Source organism: Heterocephalus glaber, unplaced genomic scaffold (genome assembly GCF_053883595.1).
Source record: "Heterocephalus glaber isolate CG9 unplaced genomic scaffold, H.glaber_assembly_v1.0 deba00001373, whole genome shotgun sequence".
In the NCBI taxonomy this organism is placed as follows: domain Eukaryota; kingdom Metazoa; phylum Chordata; class Mammalia; order Rodentia; family Bathyergidae; genus Heterocephalus; species Heterocephalus glaber.
In genome coordinates, this window is record NW_028258279.1 from 1 (window position 1) to 18,312 (window position 18,312).

The following is an 18,312-nucleotide window of genomic DNA, read 5'->3' on the forward strand; positions in this document are numbered from 1 at the left end:
TAGTTATGCTTGTGTGCCTGATTTATATCATTGAATATTATGGTCTTAAAGGTGCATCATTTTTCTACAAGGCTCAACAGACTTATCCTTTGTTTACAGCAGAGTAGTACTCCATTGTCGGTAAATACCATTGTCTTAATTCATTCATCTGTTTACTGACGTACAGGGCACTTCTAAGATCTAGCTCTATAGTGTTGTGCTGCTATAAATACGGATTTGCATGTATCACTGTAGTATGACGTCTTTTTTTCTCTTCTGGAAGATCCCTACAGGGGTAATACTGGTTGAATGGAATTTCTATTTTTTAGCTCTTTGAGGAATCTCTTTGATTTCCATAGTGGTCGTACTAGTTTACATTCCCACCAACATGCAGAAACCCCACATACATACACAGTCCTCTCCAGCATTTGTTATTATTTGATTTCCTGATGATGGTCATTCTTTCTGGAGTAAAATGGAATCTCAGTGTTGTTTTAATTTGCATTTCTCTAGTGGCTAGAGATGTCGAACATTGTTTCACGTAGTATTTGTACTTTTTTCTGAGAAGTATCTATTCACTTTAGTTGCCCATTTTTGATTTGGGGCTTTTATTGAGGGGATGTAATTTTTTTTTTAAGTTCTTTATGTGTTCTAGACATTAGTCCTCTGAGAAGTAGTTGGCAAGAATTTTTTCCCATTCTGTAAGTTGTTTCCTTTGCTGTGAAAAAGCTTTTTAAATTTGATATAATCCCATTTGTTGATTCTTGATGTTATTTCTTGTGCAGCTGTGGTTTTGTTCAGGAAGTCTTTTGCCTATGCCTGTATCTTTAAGAGTTGCTTTTTTTTTTCTTTTTTTGGTAGAAGGGATTGAACTCGGGTCCTTGAGCTTGGGGCAAATCCACTGAACTAAATCCCCAGCCCTACCTTTAAGAGTTTTACCTATGTTATGTTCCAGCAGATTAAGTGTTTCTGTTTGAATATTTAGGTCATTGATCCCTTTGATTTTATTTTGTGCATGGTGATAAGGATCTAGATTCAATCTTCAGCCTATGGATAGCCAGTTTTCTCAGCGCACTGTTTGTTAAGGTGGCTGTCTTCATTCCATTGTATGTTTTTTGCCCCTTTGTCAAAAATCAGATAGCTGAATATGCTTGGGTTGTTTCTGCATCTTCTATTCTGTTGCGCTGATCCGATCCACAAGGCTGTGTTTGTGCCAGTACCATGCTGTTTTTAACACTGTAGATTTGCAGTATAACTTGAAATCCAGGATTTTGATGGCGTGTGCTTTGCTCTTGTTGCACAGGATTGATTTTGCTCCTCTGGGTCTCTTCTGGTTTCATATGAATTTTAGGAATGTTTTCTCTACAGAATGTGATTGGTATTTTAATGGAACCTGCATCCAGTCTATATATCAGTTTTGAAAGTATGGCCATTTTGACAATACTGGTTTTCCCTAGTGAGGAACAGGGTGTATCTTTCCATTTCTGATGTCCTTCTAGATCTCTTTTTTCATAGTGCTCTAGCTTTTATTACAGAGGCTTTCAGTTTGCTAGGTTGATTCTTAGATATGTACTTATTCTGGAAGCTATTTGTGAATGGTGTTATTTTGTAATTCTTTTTTGGGGGGTTCATTACTGGTGCGCATGAATGCTATTGATTTTTTTGTGTGTTTTTTATCCTGCTACTTTGCTGAATTTGTTTATTAGTTCTAGGAGTCTTTTTTGGGTCTGCTATTTATTTATTTATTTATTTATTTATTTATTTATTTATTTATTTGGCATCGGGGATCGAACTCAGGACCTTGCGCTTGCAAGGCAAGCATGGCACCACTGAGCTACATCCCCGAACCCCTGGGTCTGCTTCTTAAAGGGTCATGTTGTCTGTGAATGAGAATAGTTGGCTTCTTCCCAGACCCTTGAACTACAACTTGCATTCTGGGCTACGGAAGTAGCTCAGCGATAAAGCATTCTTTAGCATGTACGAGGCCCTGGTTCCTTCCCCTGCGTGGGAGAGAAAAAGACTTGGCTTTCACTGCTCTTCGACTACTCTGTTATTTTATCAGACGCACTTCTGCTTGAGCCACGGTCTGCAGTAAAACCTTATTAAAATGTCACTGACTGGGTGTGGAAGTTTTTTTTGCTATTTCCAGTCTTTTAAGCAATTATTTTAAAAATTACACATACATGAAATCTAAGTTCAGTACCACTTTTGACAATACAAGGAGTTAAAATTCTTTTACCCTAAGCTACCCCTGAATTTATATAGTGTTTTTCAGTGTTTTATTATGTCACAAAATAGGATGTTATTAGTTCATGTGGATAATATTAGCTTTGGTTTATTTGTATCTTCACCAGTTTCTTTGATCACCAGTCTTGTACTGTAGCACTTCTTTTTAGGATTGTTTTTTCCTTTAAACACGTACATCCATTTGAGATTTCTTTAGTTAAGGACTATGGACAGAAAAGGTCTCTAGTTTTTAGATTATTTATTTTGGAAACGTTTTTATTTTGCCCTCCTGATTTTGAACGATAGGATTGTCTCTTATGTAAAAGCAGTTAATTTGTTATTTTGTTTTGGCGTTTTGAAGACACTACCCCATTTGCCGGCTTCCTGGTTATTCTTGAGGACTTGTCTGTAGATGCGGTTACAGTACAGGCAATCTCTCTTTTGTCTGGGTTTTTTCTTAAATTCTTTTATTGGTACGTTTTAAGTATACAGTACGTTTACATTTGTCATTGGGTGCTTGCACCTGTACATGATGTATCTTGGTTCTTATTTTTTTCCCCATTACCTGTCCTCCCTTCACCCTTCCACCCTTCCCAATTTACGTAGATTTCGTTTCCATTTTTTTTTCTTTCTCATAATTTTTCCTTTCCCCTTCCCTCCTACCACCTGTATACCTTGGGACCTTTTTTCGTATTTCAAATTATCAGTTATTCATTTTAATCATCTTAACCCTTGTTTACACTATCAGTTTCTCCCACTAGAGAAACTTTGGTATTTACATGTGTGTCCTATTTATTTCACTGAAGAGGATGGCCTCGGTATGCATCTATTTAGCTGTAAAGGTCTCTAGTTTCTCGTTCTTTATGGCTGAGTAGTACTCCATTTTATTAAAAAGAAACCTGTCAGTGGTTGTTTTTGAGGTCGTCTCTTGGACTTTGATGTTCTGGAGTTTTACGCGGTATATTTTGCATTAACATTATTTTCACAAATACATTTGGTATATGTCGTGCTTCTTTTGTGGATTTGTGCTCTATTGGGTGTAAAACACTCTTGGCCATTGTCTGTAAGTACTGTTTCATCGGGAATTCCAAGTAGGTGGGAATCGGACCTTCTCATTCTGTCTTGTCTCTTATGTTCCCATTTCCATCTCTTTGTTTTTCATTTTTTAGTTTATTCTCTTTTCTAGCCATATATGAAAGTTGTTGATCTGTTTCATTTTCTTTTTATGAGATATGGTCTAGATAGGTCCTTGACTCTAGCTCAAGTTCAAATGAACTGTGTGTAATCTGCTAGATTTACCCAATTTACCTGATGATGTTGAACATACAAATATAGTATGAACTAGATAGACTTCCTGGGGACTTTTTATGAAAATGGATCAAGTGATCCTCCATCTCCTCCTCCACCTCCTCTCTCCTCCTCCATCTCCTCCTGCATCTCTCCTCCTCTCCTCCCCTCCATTCCTCCCTCCTCTTCTCCTCCATCTCATCCTCCACCTCCTCCATCTCCTCCTGAATCTCCTCCTCCTCCCTCCTCCTCCATCTCCTCCTGAATCTCCTCCTCCTCCTCCTCCTCCTCCATCTCCTCCTGAATCTCCTCCTCCATCTCCTCCTCCTCCATCTCCTCCTCCATCTCCTCCTCCATCTCCTCCTCCATCTCCTCCTCCTCCATCTCCTCCTCCATCTCCTCCTCCTCCTCCTCCTCCTCCTCCATCTCCCCCTCCTCCTCCTCCTCCTCCTCCTCATCTCCTCCTCCATTTCCTCCTCCTCCATCTCCTCCTCCATCTCCTCCTCCTCCATCTCCTCCTCCATCTCCTCCTCCATCTCCTCCTCCATCTGCTCTCTCATCACCTCTTTGTGAAAGACTTTATTCTTGGAGCTGCTTTGGTTTACAGAAGTCCTGGGTGGGAGTGAGGAGCTCCCATGAAGCAGGAAATAGTGAGGACCCGGCACAGATGAGTCTTTAACACAAAGATAGGAGGAAAAGGCGCCTTTTAATGATGGTGGCTGCTCAGCAAGTGACTCCAGTGGGACTCGGGAGCCCCGGATAGAAGTTTGCTGTTCCTCCTCACCCTCGTTTTACATCTATGAGGCCGAATTCCACTGGAGTTCCCACGAATACAGCTAGCAGGATTTGCCCAGAGCAGAGTGGCAGGGTGGGCAGAGGGCAGAGCAAAGAGCTGTGTGGTGACAGATGCCAGAGTCATCATGGTAACTCAGCACATTGCACAAAGAGCACAGTCCCCCCGCTGGCCCACAGCTGCCCAGGTCCAGGAGGGCCGTCTGCGCTCCCCTGCAGCCCCTCTCCTGCCCTCACCTCCCTGTAATCTGCCTGTCAGGTCGGTCTGGGCTGAGCCCTATCCAGCTGCCCTGGGCTGGGCCCGAGGCCCCTGATGGAGGTGCCCCACCCTGTCACCCTCCTGCCCACAGCCCCTGTGGCCCTGGGTTCTCCCCCAGACAGCTGCCCTTTCCAGACGTCCCCCCGCATGGGCTCCAGCCTGGTCGCAGCCACCCTGGGACCGAAGAGAGGATGAGCACTTTGGCCCTGGGATCCCGACCCGGCCCTGCGGAGGTGGGGGGGGGGGAGCAGCCCTGCTGTCCCCGTGTGGGTGGCGAAGCGGGGAGACCAGGCAGTGCATTGACAGTGGGGTAGCGGGTTTATCAGTCTTTCCCCTGTACGTTTCCACAGAAACATAGGCACACACGGAGGACTCAAGTTTTGCTGTTTACCACGACCATGAGCAGTAAGGGAGCCGGGCCTGGTGGCGCACACCTGTCATCCCACCACTGTCAGGAGGCTGAGGCACGAGGATCGCCAGCCTGGGCGACACAGCGCTGCTCCTGGCCACTCTCGCAGGTCCACGCACGGCCGCTGACCAACTCCAACAGGGCCGTCCTTTGGGTGGAAGGCGCCTGGCTTAGCAGGAAGGAGTGTGGGGGAGTCGTTTGTGCGTCTCCAATAGAGAAGCAAGCACCTGCTGGGTGAGACCCACGCCCTCTGGCTGTCTCTCTCCCCCCCGCACCTGTCCCCCTGTCTCCCTTCTCCCCTGGGTGTGAGAGCAGCAGGAGTCCTGCCGTCTGGGCACAGGCCTGCCCAGGTTTTGTCCGCTGCCCTGGCCGGGCAGGCAGAGGCAGGCAGAGGCTTTGCTATTAGAGGTCTCTCCTTTGTCTGGCGCCTCCCTGGCCGCCCAGCCCTGGGAATGCACAAAGCCCTGGGCTCTGGCCTGATCACCTCATTAGCACCTCTTTCGGTCTTGCCTGAGGGGAAGCTGCCTCAGGCTCAGCCACCCTGGCCGTGACTGCTCCCTCTGGGGGTTCTGGAAAATGGGCCTGCCCAAGGCCCAGGGCTGCAGGCAGGGACACACATTTCCCAGAGGCCTGAGCTTGGGGATTCCGGCCCGCCAGGCTGCGAGGGTCCCACCCTGCGCTGAGTCCCTGGGCCACCGCGGGTCCCCAGCTCCCTCCGGGTCCCCTGCTCTGCACACCTGTGGTGCTCCGTGGCCCCGCTGGACAGAGCCGGCCTGACTCTGGCCTCCAGGGAATAAGTGAGACAGAAGACGCAGAATCTCTCTGTGACTCTGGGCTGGATTGTTTCTGGTCCCGGGCATCCACGCAGGGCCTCAGGCTTGGCAGGCAGGCGCTGCGCCCCTGAGCTAGTTCCCCGGCCCAGGACTTTTTTAAACGTGGGTTTGCTGTACTTTTTCCAGTCCCCAGTGCCAGAGACTGACAGGCACCGTTCCGGTTGGGGGCTTCCTGCCTGCACGCTGCACCCTGCGCTCTGCACCCCGGGGACGCTGGCCTCCCTGCCCCTTTGCTGCCCCGGCCCGGCCTCCCAGACACGGCTGCGATATTGACTTCCTGGGCCTCCCCTCGGTCCGGTCCCGCTGGAGCTTTGCTCGGGGCCACACTGTGGGCGCCCAGCACTGCCCAGCACCTGCCCTCCCGGGAGCGGACGGCCCAGGGCGCAGACTCGCGGTGACCTCGCGCCTCGTGCGTGTGACCTCGCGCCTCGTGCGTCGTCGCCTCCCCGGTGCACCCGTGTGAAGGACGCGCTTTCTAGACTTTGGAGCCTGTGGTTTCCGTCCCTTCCGTGCGGCCCGACCCTCTTCCCGGGCGTCATTTCTGGTGCCACTGCTGTCCCGTGCCGCGCGTCTCCCCTTCACGCTGGATTTCATGGGAACGCGTGAGAGCCCTGGGGTGGGTGGAGGATCCCTGCGGTGAGGTCCCCCGCTGACAGCCGCGTGACCCGTGCTCCAGGACGGGGCCACCCCGACCAGAACCAACCGCTCATTTTAGGGAGCTGTGTTGCTGGACCAGAGGGCCTGGGGCCAACGCAGCCCGGCCTTGGGGCCTGGGGAGCCATGCTGATGGTCCGGAGGATGACTGCATTTGAGTGCCTAGATTTTTTGCTTATTATTTTTTGAGACAGGGTCCTGCTATGTAGCCCAGGCTGGCCGCGAACTCGTGGCAGTCCTCCTGCCCCAGCCTTCCAAGTGCCGGAATTACAGTCGTGCGCCACCGCGCCCGGACAGGACACATAGATTTTGGTCCATGAATAAATGTAGGCTGCTGTACAGGAAACAGTAAGACATCCCCTGAAAAACAAGCCCTGCTCTGTTTCTAGAGCAAAAAGTATTAGAAGACCAAGTCTTATTTCCAGGGAAACGCGGTATTAGCAAACGCGGGTATCGGGGGCTGGGGATTTAGCTCAGTGGTGCCAGTGCAAGGTGCTGAGTTCGATCCCCGGTATCAGAAGAAGAAAAGAAAGCAGACACCGTGGATCTCGGGATGGGCACTGCTGTCAGTGGGCCTGCCTGGCCCCCACACCCCTCTGCCTGAGCACAGCGGCCTCACTGCACCCCAGCTCAGGCCCTAGTTAAGGGTCCCCCTTGCCTGTCTGCGTCTGTCCAGGTGTTGTGCGTGGTGCTGGCCCTCGGAGGGGAGCAGGCCTGGCGCCCCTCCTGCACGCGTGTTAGTCCTCATGGTGCCGGCCTCCCTGTCCCCTGCCTGTACGTGGGTCTGAACCTTGCCTGGTCTCATGTCAAACAGTGGCCCCCAGAGCCTCCTCCTCACCCCCATGCAGGACACGTGGTCCCCAGCTCTGGCCCTTCCTACTGCGCTGGGCCCCTGCAGTGGCCGCGTCCCCGGGCCCCCAGCTGCTGATCCTCCTCCATGCTGTCCTGGCCCACGGCTTCCAGCCCCCGGCTGGCCTGAGGCCCACCGTGTACTATTGATGGCTTTTTAAATGTCTTTCAAGAAATAGCTTATCTTCAGGACTTCACATTGTCCCAAACAACTGTTTGGTTGGTTTGTATTTATTTATTTATTTATTTCTTATTTTCTTTGGTACTGGGGATCGAACTTGGGACCACGTGCTTTCAAAGAACCACTGAGAACCACTGAGCTAAATCCCCAGCCCCTGTTTTTATTTGTTTTCAGCAGAGTCTCACTGTGCAGTTCAGGCTGACCTTGAATTCACCGGGATCCTCCTGCTTCAGCCTCCTGCGTGCTGGGATGACAGACTTGCACTACCACACCTGGCCTCAAACAAGTGAAATGTACAGAAATTATACAAGCCAGCTCTGTTTTCCTCAAATATTAACATCTCACAGCATTTCATTTTCGTGATAGTTTATTTCTTTAGGAAAACCAAAGTAGATGTACATAGCCATAGCACACACAGGCACTGTTGCACACACAATCCCCCAGCACCAATACTGACTGATGCACGCGTGCATTCCAAATGTGCACACACACATTGTTGTTTGCCTTTCACTACAAAGGCTGTAGAAGTTGAGGAACAGCCTAACAGGGTCCAGGAGAGACCAAGGGAAGAGCATGGCGCCAGAGGGGAGGGAGGCGCCCACTTCCCAGGAGGACAGAAAATCTCCCGCCAGCACCCAGTTCTGTCTCAGAGCCCAGGTTGCTTTCCCTGGGCCCCAAGAACCGATTCCCCAGTAACTGAAACAGAGTGACGCCAGGCTGCGGTCTTCTTGGGGTGGAGGTCCTGAGAAGTCCCGAGCTGAGTGTGCGCTCCCTGAGGCCCTCCTGGGCTCCTCTGCCCTCAGCAATTAGGGAGCAATGCTTGATGGGGCTTGGTGTTCAGATTTATACCCAGAACAGTTTATTAGAACAGGGGGACAAGAAAGTCCGGGGATGGGAAAAACCCTTGAACACTCACGGAACTGCCTCCCCTGTTCTACCTCATCTCTTGTCAGGAAGGTGGAGGATTTGTAGAACTGGTAAAGTCTGGTCCCTTTGCACTCTGGGGGGGCAGTGGTCTCCTCTGAGGACCTCTTAGAACTGGGGTGTGGGGTGTGCAGTGGGTGCATGGTTCTCCATGCCCGCTCCGGTGTGGTTGTACTGCTAGTGACTTACTGTACCTGCAAACGCAGGGCCTCACCCGTGTGTGTCCCCTGGTGCCGGATGAGGCGTGACTTACGGCTAAACCCTCACCTTCACTCCCTGCACACGTAGGGCTTCTCCCCTGTGTGTGTCCACTGGTGCTGGCGGAGGGATGACTTACGGCTAAACCCTCGCCTGCACTCCCTGCACACATAGGGCTTCTCCCCTGTGTGTGTCCGCTGGTGCTGGCGGAGGGATGACTTACGGCTAAACCCTCGCCCGCACTCCCTGCACACATAGGGCTTCTCCCCTGTGTGTGTCCGCTGGTGCTGGGGAGGGATGACTTACAGCTAAACCCTCGCCCGCACTCCCTGCACACATAGGGCTTCTCCCCTGTGTGTGTCCGCTGGTGCCCCATGAGGTGTGACCTACGGCTAAACCCTCGCCCACAGTCTGTGCACAGTAGGGCTTCTCCTCTGTGTGTGTCCGCTGGTGCCTGATGAGGTGTGAACTACGGCTAAACGCTCGCCCACAGTCTGTGCACAGGTAGGGCTTCTCCCCTGTGTGTGTCCGCTGGTGCCCGATGAGGTGTGGCCTCTGTATAAACCCTCGCCCACAGTCTGTGCACACGTAGGGCTTCTCCCCTGTATGTGTCCGCTGGTGCCCCATGAGGTGTGACCTACGGCTAAACCCTCGCCCACAGTCTGTGCACAGGTAGGGCTTCTCCCCTGTATGTGTCTGCTGGTGCCTGATGAGTTGTGAACTATGGCTAAACCCTCGCCCACAGTCTGTGCACAGGTAGGGCTTCTCCCCTGTGTGTGTCCGCTGGTGCCTGATGAGGTGTGGCCTCTGTGTAAACCCTCGCCCACAGTCTGTGCACACGTAGGGCTTCTCCCCTGTGTGTGTCCGCTGGTGCCCAATGAGGTGTGACCTACGGCTAAACCCTCGCCCACAGTCTGTGCACAGGTAGGGCTTCTCCCCTGTGTGTGTCCGCTGGTGCCCGATGAGGTGTGACCTCTGTATAAACCCTCGCCCACAGTCTGTGCACACGTAGGGCTTCTCCCCTGTGTGTGTCCGCTGGTGCCCAATGAGGTGTGACCTACGGCCAAACCTTCGCCCACAGTCTGTGCACAGGTAGGGCTTCTCCCCTGTGTGTGTCTGCTGGTGCCCAATGAGGTGTGACCTACGGCTAAACCCTCGCCCACACTCCATGCACACGTAGGGCTTCTCACCTGCTTGTGAGCCCCGGCTCCTGCTGACAAGTGAGCCATCACCGAGGTGGGCCCCACTCCCTCCATGGTGGGCTCCTGCAACCTGTGAGACTCCCTCTCCGGGACGCCCTGAGCCTGTGTCCCCTGGATCCACGTCGTGGCCCGTCCTGAGCCCCACCTCCACCCCTCCCTCATGCTCCCCAGATCCCCCTATATGTCCTTGGGGTGGGCTGGGAGAGGCCCTCGAAACCCCCCTCTGCCTTATCCTTTGACGCGCAGGGCTGGACCTTCCTTGGACCTCTCGGCCTCCGCCTTCATTCAGGCTGCTGAGTGGGTCGGCGTCTTGCAGCTCCCCAAGCTGGTCCCACAGGCGGGGATCCTGTGGATTGAGGTTTTCTCTTGCAGGTGTTCCTGGGGGTATCTGAGAGGGGTGACTGCGTTTGACATGCTGACTGAGAGATCTCTGACTAGAGAAGGCCAGGGAGCAGGAGGGACGAGGCTGGACGTCCGCCTTCGGTCCTGCTGAGAGAATAGTTCCGGGTCAGGCAGGTGTAGGCCCGCTGGGTAAGGCTGGCCCACCACCGGCCTTCATGTGCTGACACAGAGCGTCCCACCAAACATCAAGAAACAAAGGCAAAAATAGACAAATGGGGTCACACCAGTGTTAAAAACTGTGCAGCAAAGGAAACATTCAAGTGAATGAAAATGTGACCTACAGAACGGGAGGGAATATGGAAACCATTTATGAGATAAGGGGTTTGTATCTAGAATTTATAAACAACTCCCATGACTGGGTAACAGCAGCAACTATGTATCTTTATATAATATGTTAAGCCACTTGCTCTTCCAAGATATTTAATCCAACAACCAAATTATTATAATATCAGTGTTAGGGAGAGATTTGGGGACAGGCTTGTCACTCAAGGTTTCTTCAGGGCTGGGGATTTAGCTCAGGGGCGCTGTCACCTGCCTCGCAAACACAAGGTCCTGAGTTCAATCTCCAGTACTCAAAAAAAAACCCCCAAAACCAGTTAAAGTTCCTTCAGTTGCCTTGTGATTAAAGTTTAGTGAAAATGTTCTTTTCGAAATGATAAATTAAAAACAAATAGTGTGGGGCTGGCCTTGGACACCCTGCACATCCTTCCTAATTCAGTCTGATCTCAGCATTCCACCACCAACTTTCTAATCTTTTTATTTCTGTTTCAAAATCTGAAAACAAAAATGGACACAAAATAAAACAAGAACTAAGCTACTGGAAAGCCACCCCCCAGCCCTTCTCCTCCTCCTGTGATGGTAACTGCTCTGGATTTGATGTTTCCTGTTCACAGATTTTAGGTATTTTCACTTACTACTGTACCTGTAATTGTATACGTACGCACACCATGCTCATACATAGTTTCTCACACCTTCAAAAACTGCATACAAATAGCCTCTTACTGTACGTATGGTTTTGCATATTGCTTGTTTGCCAATACATGTTTTCCAGGAAGCTTAGATTCCTAGTTTCCTTCTGAGACATTTCTGAGACTGCACTCTGGCCTCACTTCCGGAGGTGACCTGTATGTCCTCCCAGCCTCACCTTGCTGCCGAGGCGTCCACTCTTCATTGGAATCCTCAGTATCATCCACCAGGGGGTTGCTGGTTCTCCTTCGGCGACACATGAAAGCCGGTTGATGGGGTTTGAGACCTGGAAGGAACAAAATCTTCCTCCTTTAAGGGAATGGCTGGGAGGAGAGACAAAAGGCAGTGGCAGGGGAAGTGGACATGGCCTCTCCAAGTGCTGGAGCAGAGCTCAGCTCTGCACCGGGCAGAACAACAAAGTTCCCTCCAGACTTGACTCCACGGGAAAGGGGGCTGTGTGCTGCCCCTAAGGCAGAGCTCCAGGGACGTAGGGACCGGAGGCCTCCTGTTTCCAGGCTAGTCTGATTCAGGATTTCTTGTTACCTGTAGAAAGCATCATATTATAGTTGTTTTTCACATTCCTGTAGTGTTTTTTCTCAGACTTTCTCATTCTGGCCCATTCTTCCTTGGAGAAGTATCTGGAAATGTCCTTGAAAGCATCTTTGACCTGGAGAAAAGAGATTCCGTATGATGCGCCAGCCCAGCTCCCAGGATGGAGTTTCCTCCTCTCCTCCACTGCACCTGCGGGGCCCAGCCTGGCTCCGGGTCTCTGTGAGGCAGGCAGACTGCTTCCCCCAGACACCTGTGTCCGCTGAGCACCAGTTGTCCCCACAGCCTGGGACACAACCCGGACACAACCCCCCCCCCACCCCAGGGTCTGGTCCCCACCTCCCTCCACAGACCCTGCCTGGGCTGGGCCTGGCCTCCCCAGCACGCATCTACCTTGGGCTTCTGCCCGGCTTCCGAGGAGCCCTCCTCTGGGCTGTCTTCCGAGGAGCCCTCCTCCGGGCTGTCTTCCGAGGGGCTCTGGCCACTCATGGAGCCTGGAGAGCAGGCAGGGAGAGACAGGCACCTGTGGAAGGATGAGAGCCGAGGGCCGGGCTCTCTGCTGGCCCCAGAACAGGGGGACCTGGGAAGGATGGCCTGAGGGTCTGGGACAGGAACCTAGGCAGAGGAGCCCCTTCCTTCCTCTGTGCATGCACGGGGGCGGTGTGTGTACAAGTGAGTGTGCTGCAGAGGTGTGGAGCACTCTAAAACAAACTGTAAGCCTAGCCTTGTCCCTACCCTAGCCCAAACCTAACCTAACCCCAACCCTAACCCCTAGCCCTAGGCCTGAGCCTAACCTAACTAGCTCTAAATCTAACTGAGCAGGAGGGGTCATTCACAATCCTGTGAGGTTCCAGGAGCTGGGGTTTCCACCTGGGGACTCCGGGTTGGGATGCAGTGTGTGGGCCTTGGTGGGCATCCGTGGTCAGGGTGAGATGCGTTTCCAGGTCGAGGTGATTGGGGGAAATTCAGGCTGAGGCTGAAGAAACGAGGGTTTCTGAGGTGGGCATGGTGGTGCACACGCCTGTCTTCCCAGCACTCGGGAGGCTGAGGCAGGAGGATCGCCACTGGTTTGAGCCCAGCCTGGGCTACACAGTGAGTTTGGGGCTAGCCTGAACTACAAAAGGAGACCTGCCTCAAACAAGCAAACCCTAGGGTTTCTTGGGGGGAGGTTGTGGTGGTCGCTGGCACTGAGATAGTTGGGGGTTTTCTTGTAGGGTGTTTTGGGGGTCTATAGGGCTGAGATAATTGGGGTTTCTTAGGAGGGAGTTGGTTGGGGTTGTGGTCATTTGGTGTCCTTGGGCTGATGAAATTGGGGTTTCTCAGGTTGGGAGTGTTTGGGGTCCTTGGGCAGTTGGCATTGTGATTGATGTTTTTTGGGTGGAGGGTGTTTTGGGGTTCTTCAGGCCGAGGGAACTGCATCACAGGGAGGACAATATTTGGGATCCCTGAGCTGACAGAATTGGGGCTTCTTCGGTAGGATATATTTCCCTTCCTGCTGAGGGAAACGGGGCTTCTCAGAATGACAGAAGTGGGGTTTCTTGCCTGGGGAGCATCGGGGCCCCCATGGGTTCAGGGAGTTGAGGCTTTATGGGTGGAGGATCTTTTTTTTGGTACCAGGGATCGAACTCGGGTCCTTGTGCTTACAAGGGAAGCAACGGAACCACTGAGCTAAATCCCTGGCCCTAGGTGGAGGATCTTTAGGAGCCCTAGAACTGAGAGAACTAGGATTTCTGTCAGTGGGGAGGGGGCACGGGGTCCCCGGGCTGACAGAACTGGGTTTTCTCTGGTGGGGGATATTGGGGGTCCCTTGTGCTAAGGAACACGGGTCATCTTGGAGTGACGGAACTGGGATTCGTAGCATGGGGAATGTCGGGGTCCCGTGGACCGAAAGAAAGAGGGTATCTTGGGGGGACGTGGGGTTCCTGTGCCGACAGAATTGGGGCTTCTTCGGAATCCCAGGCCTGGTGGCATTGGGCTCCTGGGGTGGGAGATCCTTGGGGTGTCTGGGCTGACCGGGGCCCTCGCAGGCAGACGTTCGGGGCCTCAGGCTGGGGACTTGAGGTTGTCAGGGAGGGTTGAGTGGCGCTGGGGCGCTGGGCGGGCTGTGTGGGGTCGCCGGCTGAGAGCTTTGGGGCGTCTCAGGCGGGCCCGGAGCTCTCGGTGGGTACTTGGGGTACTTAGGGTGCCCGACCCCTTGGGGCTCAGCGGGGCTGTGGGGACCACGGCCGGCGCTGACGGAACTCGGCTCCCTCAGCTCGGGCACGCACACAGTGACGTCTGAGGAACTGGAGTTTCGGGGCTGAGGTGTTGGGGAGCCCGGGCTGGGGCAGTGGGCGTGGGGCCTCAGACAAGGGTCCAGGGTGTGGGAGGGAGACTTGGCCGCCCTGTGGCCCATGGGGCCCCCCGGGGTCTCTGCTCAAGACCTGGGGCGCAGGAGGGGTTTGGGCCTCAGGTCGGAGCTCGGGGGGCGTCTGCCGTCCTCAGAGGAGCCTGGACCCTGGGCTTTGGGGCTCCCTCTGGGGCGGGTCTCGAGGTCTCTCGGGGCGGAGGGACTTGGGAGCTGGCGGGGGGGGGTGGGGGGTACCGAGTTTTCACCTGAGACAAGGAGGTCGCGCTGAGGGTCGGGAGGTTGCTCACGCGTGTGAAGCCGGTCCTGTCAGGGTGCGGCCATGCTCCTGAGTGGAGACCGCTGGGCGCCTCAGAAGTCACTGCGCCGGATAGGCTAGACGCAGCCAATCAGCATGCAGAACAAAACGGCCTCGCCAATGGGCGTTCGAGACCCCGTTGGCGCCGTGGCAGAGGGCGGAGCAAGGCCTGTCAGTCACCGGTGACCCAGAATTGGTTGGTGGTGGGTGGGGCCTAATCTCACCGCCCTGCCGAAAGTCCCCCCCACCGCGATTGGCTGCTGGGGCCCCGTGGGCGAGGCCACCAGAAAAGGGGTGTGGCCTGTGGGATCTCAGGGCTGGCACTGGGGCGGCGAGCCTAGGGCAGGGCGAGGCCCCAGACCCAGGAGGGTAGGTTGGGCTGAGGCAGAGTCAGGGATGAGGTGAAGGTCTAGGGCAGCTGAGGCCCCGGGCGCCAGCCCCACCCGCCGGGAGCTTTCCAGGGGCAGAGCGAGAGCCAGAGCGTGGCCCGTCTGCCGAAAGCCTGCTCGTCCTGAGGGCTGGCGGGCGGGCCTGCCGAGGAACATTCTGGAACACAAGATGCCTGCACCCCTGGACCCCGGGAGGTGGGGTCTCTCTGGGCCACCCTGGGCGGGGTCCTGTCCTCCTGGGGCGGAGCTCGGCTTCCTGTGGCTCAGGCTGGAGGAGCAGGCAAACCCTGGGGCCTGTCCAGCCTCCCGGCCGCGCCTCGACCCCACTCCTGAGAGAAGGCGGGGTGTCCCTGCCCGCACGTCCCGTCCTGAGGCTCGGCCACGGGGCTGCAGGCTCCGGGAGTCACCCCGGCGAAGTGCAGGGGGCAGAAGCGAACTCGGTGTGCAGACTCGGGGCCGAGCCAGCTCCCCCAGAGCTCGACGCCCGCCCCCCACCCGGGTGCCCAGCGCCTTGGGCAGGGCGCGGGCCCCACCTCGGTCCGGCGAGTCCTCCCCACTCAGACCCGCTGTGGGTCTCTGCTGGTCCCCACTGGGCCCTGGGGGAACTGCGGCAGGAGAGCTCGGGGAGGGTCCCTGGAAGTGGTCGGCGGGGGCTGTCGGTGTCGGCTGGGGCCCCCTGGGGCCTGGCCTGCTGCCCGCCTGCAGACCCTGAGACACCAGGCGGTGTCCCTGAGCCAGGCCCTCCTTGCCCTGCGGGGGGACGGAGACTCTCCAGCCCTGGGTGCGAGACCCAGAGGGAGACGGCGAGCGGAGGAAAGCACAGTGGGGCCACAGAGGGGCCGAGGGGCGCCGGGAGCAGCTGGGGCTCAGGGAAGCCGCGTCAGGGAAAGCGGAAAACAAACCCTGAGAAGACAGAGGTGGTGACAGAGAGAAGAGCAGGGACGGGTCGGGCTGTGAAAATGACAGTGAAGACCGCGGAGTGACACCCTTAACAAAACACGAGGAGGCGCCGGGCAGGGGCGCACGCCTGCCATCCCGGCACTCGGGAGGCTGAGGCAGGAGGGTCTCCGTGCGTTCAAGGCCAGCCTGGGCTGCATGGCGAGGCCCTGCCTCAGCAAAGGAAGGGAGGAACGAATGGGAGCATCCGCACAGCGGCCCGGGGGCCCGCCTGCGAGCCCGTCTGCAAAGCTGACTTTGCTAGTCAATCTCTGCCGGGAGGGAGGGAGGGATGGGAAAGCGCCGGCCGGTCTCCTCTGGAACGTGGGTGCCAAGCCTGCTGGAGAGGGCCTGGTGTTCCTTCTGTTTGGTTTTGGGGTGTGTTTTTGGAGACAAGGTCTCACTGTGCAGTCCGGGCTGGCCTCAAACTCTCAGAGATCCTCCTGCCTCAGCCTCCCTGGTGCTGGGCCGACAGGCGCGCCCCCACGCCCGGCTAAGCCTCTGGTTTGTAATCAGCACCTGGACTCAGAGGCTGGAGCGCTGCCACTCCCAGGGCCGCTGTTCTGAGGCTGCTCTCGGGGGCCCTGAGTGCTGCGGGGGCGGGGGGGGGCAACCGGTTCGCGTTTTACCCAGATTTCCCTGCAGGGACCCCAGCCGCGCAGGGAGAGCTGTCCCGGTGTGCGGGGCCCGGAGACTTGGAGCAGTGTGCGGACCGGGAGGTTTGTTACTCCCTCGACTAGCACGTGCCGAGGGGTGGGGAGGAGAGAGCGCGAGAGTCAAGACACACAGCAGACAGAGGGACACGGACAAGGCAGACAGGGCTCCGGGCGTGTGCCCTGCGTGTTTACTGACGGGGGTGACCGCGGGCGGGTTCATATTCGGGGCATGGGGGGGGCAGCTCGGCACTTTCTTGGGTCTAGAAAGCCAACAGGCGGGGGCCGGGGCGGGGCCGGGGCCTGGGTGTGGCACTTCCCGATTCCTGGGGCGTCCACGTCCCCACGCCGGATTCCCGGGACCCGGGTGACATCTGGAGCCCTCAGCGTACTGGGGACTCAGTTTACCTTCACGGCTCTTTAAGACTCGTCCCCACGAGCTGCATCCTGAGGTCTTGGGGCCAGGGAGTCAATCAACAAACCTTTGGAGAAGCAGCTCAGCCCATGACAGTGCCCCTTCACCCCGAACTGTGGGTTAACCTCTCCGCCCGCCCCCGCAGGTCACCATGGCCAGACAGCTGAGCGTCACCGGCAACTTCGGGGCTGTGCCCGTGGCTGTGGGATGTCCCACTGCACCTGCTGTCCCTCCCAGGTGAGCTCAGGCCCGCGAGTGCTCGGCGGCGCGTGCTGGGAGCGCACCCACCCACCCACCAGCCCGCTCCCCACAACCCGCGCCAGGCTGCCCGCCCCTCCCGGCCGTGTTGGGGACCCCAGCTCTCCCACCCCGCCGCTGTCGGAGCCCGGTTTCCAGAGGCGGCCGAGGCAGCGGGAGGGGTGGCTGAGTTGTTTCTTTGGAACATGGCGAAACCCCCCACCCATCCTCGTGTGTCCCTCCTCACGCTCTGCTCCCTGCTCGGCCTGTGGTACCGCTTCTCTCTGTGCAGGCCCCGTGCAGCCCACAGGGCAGGGAGCGGCCAGGCCCGAGGAGCCCCCTGGCCTGACAACACTAAGGAGGGGGAGGTGGCGCACGATTGTAGTCCCAGTACTCGGGAGGCTGAGGCAGGAGGTTTTCCACGAGTTTCCTCTGCATAATGAGTTCAGCCTGGACTACAGAGCAAGACCCTGTACCCCGCCCCAACAGAGTGATTTTGTGGGATTATCTGATGCCTTGAGGAGGCAACTTGCCGGTTTTCTTTTAAGCCGGGGTCTCCCAAAGTTGTCCAGGCTGGGCTGGAACTTGAAATCCTCCTGCCTCAGCCTCCTGAGAGGATAGCGGGTGTGACCCTTGCTGGCTTCCTTCTGAATGTTAACTTTTCTTAACCTTTTCTGATAGTTTGGGTAGTGGGAGAATAACTTTTGCTTTTTCTTGACTGTTTTGTTTCTTTTACTATTTTGCTTTAATATCAGTTTTTGCTTTTTCGTTACTATTCTGTGTAGAGAGCATAATTCTGTTTTCTTTTCCTTCATTTTATTTTTACATTAAGTCTTGCTTTTTTACCCAGTTAGTTTGGGTGAAAGTATAGGAGCATTTCCTTTTCCTTTTTTACGTTGTTCTTTGCTTTTTCATTATTATTTTGGGTCGAGACAGGGAATATGAACCATTTTATTTTTCTTTCATATGTTCATATATTTCACTTTTTCTTATTATTTTGGGCACAGGGAGGGAAAACAGTTTTTCATTTTCTGTCTTTACATTAATATTTGATTGATTGACTTTTTTTTTTTTGGTACTGGAAATCGAACTCAGGACCTTGCCCTTTTGAGGCAGGTTGATTTTAATTGTCAGTTGGTGTTCATCTTCCTAATGCCAGTTTTTGCTTTTTCATTATTAGTTTGTGTTCTATGAGTGTTAACTTTTGCTTTTTCATTATTGTTTTCCTTCTTTTACTAGTGTTGAATTTTGCTCTCACGATATGGTTTGCCCCTTTTTTGCTAATGTACATATTACGATTTTGCTCTTTCATCCTTAGTCATTTCAC

The 18,312-nt window shown here is 54.6% G+C and overlaps 2 protein-coding genes across 5 annotated transcripts in view; one reads left to right on the forward strand and one right to left on the reverse strand.

Annotated features, from left to right (window-relative positions):
• The first annotated feature begins 4,690 nt into the window (after positions 1 to 4,690).
• The window catches only part of LOC110346155 (glutamine--fructose-6-phosphate aminotransferase [isomerizing] 1-like), a 30,339-nt gene continuing 16,717 nt past the window's right edge, over positions 4,691 to 18,312 (forward strand). For 3 of the 4 annotated variants that reach the window (XM_087211169.1, XM_087211167.1, XM_087211170.1), the window contains exons 1-4: positions 4,691 to 4,776; positions 4,894 to 5,186; positions 16,326 to 16,399; positions 16,894 to 16,985. In XM_087211169.1, coding sequence (XP_087067295.1) covers positions 16,900 to 16,985 — 86 coding nt within the window. In that variant the 5' untranslated portion in view covers positions 4,691 to 4,776; positions 4,894 to 5,186; positions 16,326 to 16,399; positions 16,894 to 16,899. The remainder of the gene's footprint in view (positions 4,777 to 4,893; positions 5,187 to 16,325; positions 16,400 to 16,893; positions 16,986 to 18,312) is intronic. The other variant, XM_087211168.1, reaches the window with a different exon arrangement.
• Positions 7,726 to 14,383, reverse strand: LOC147828083 (uncharacterized). The gene is given in 7 exon segments (XM_087211166.1): positions 7,726 to 8,877; positions 8,880 to 9,011; positions 9,014 to 10,279; positions 11,340 to 11,447; positions 11,705 to 11,828; positions 12,104 to 12,233; positions 14,306 to 14,383. Coding segments are annotated over 6 exon segments (1,941 nt in total). The 5' UTR covers positions 12,200 to 12,233; positions 14,306 to 14,383; the 3' UTR covers positions 7,726 to 8,662.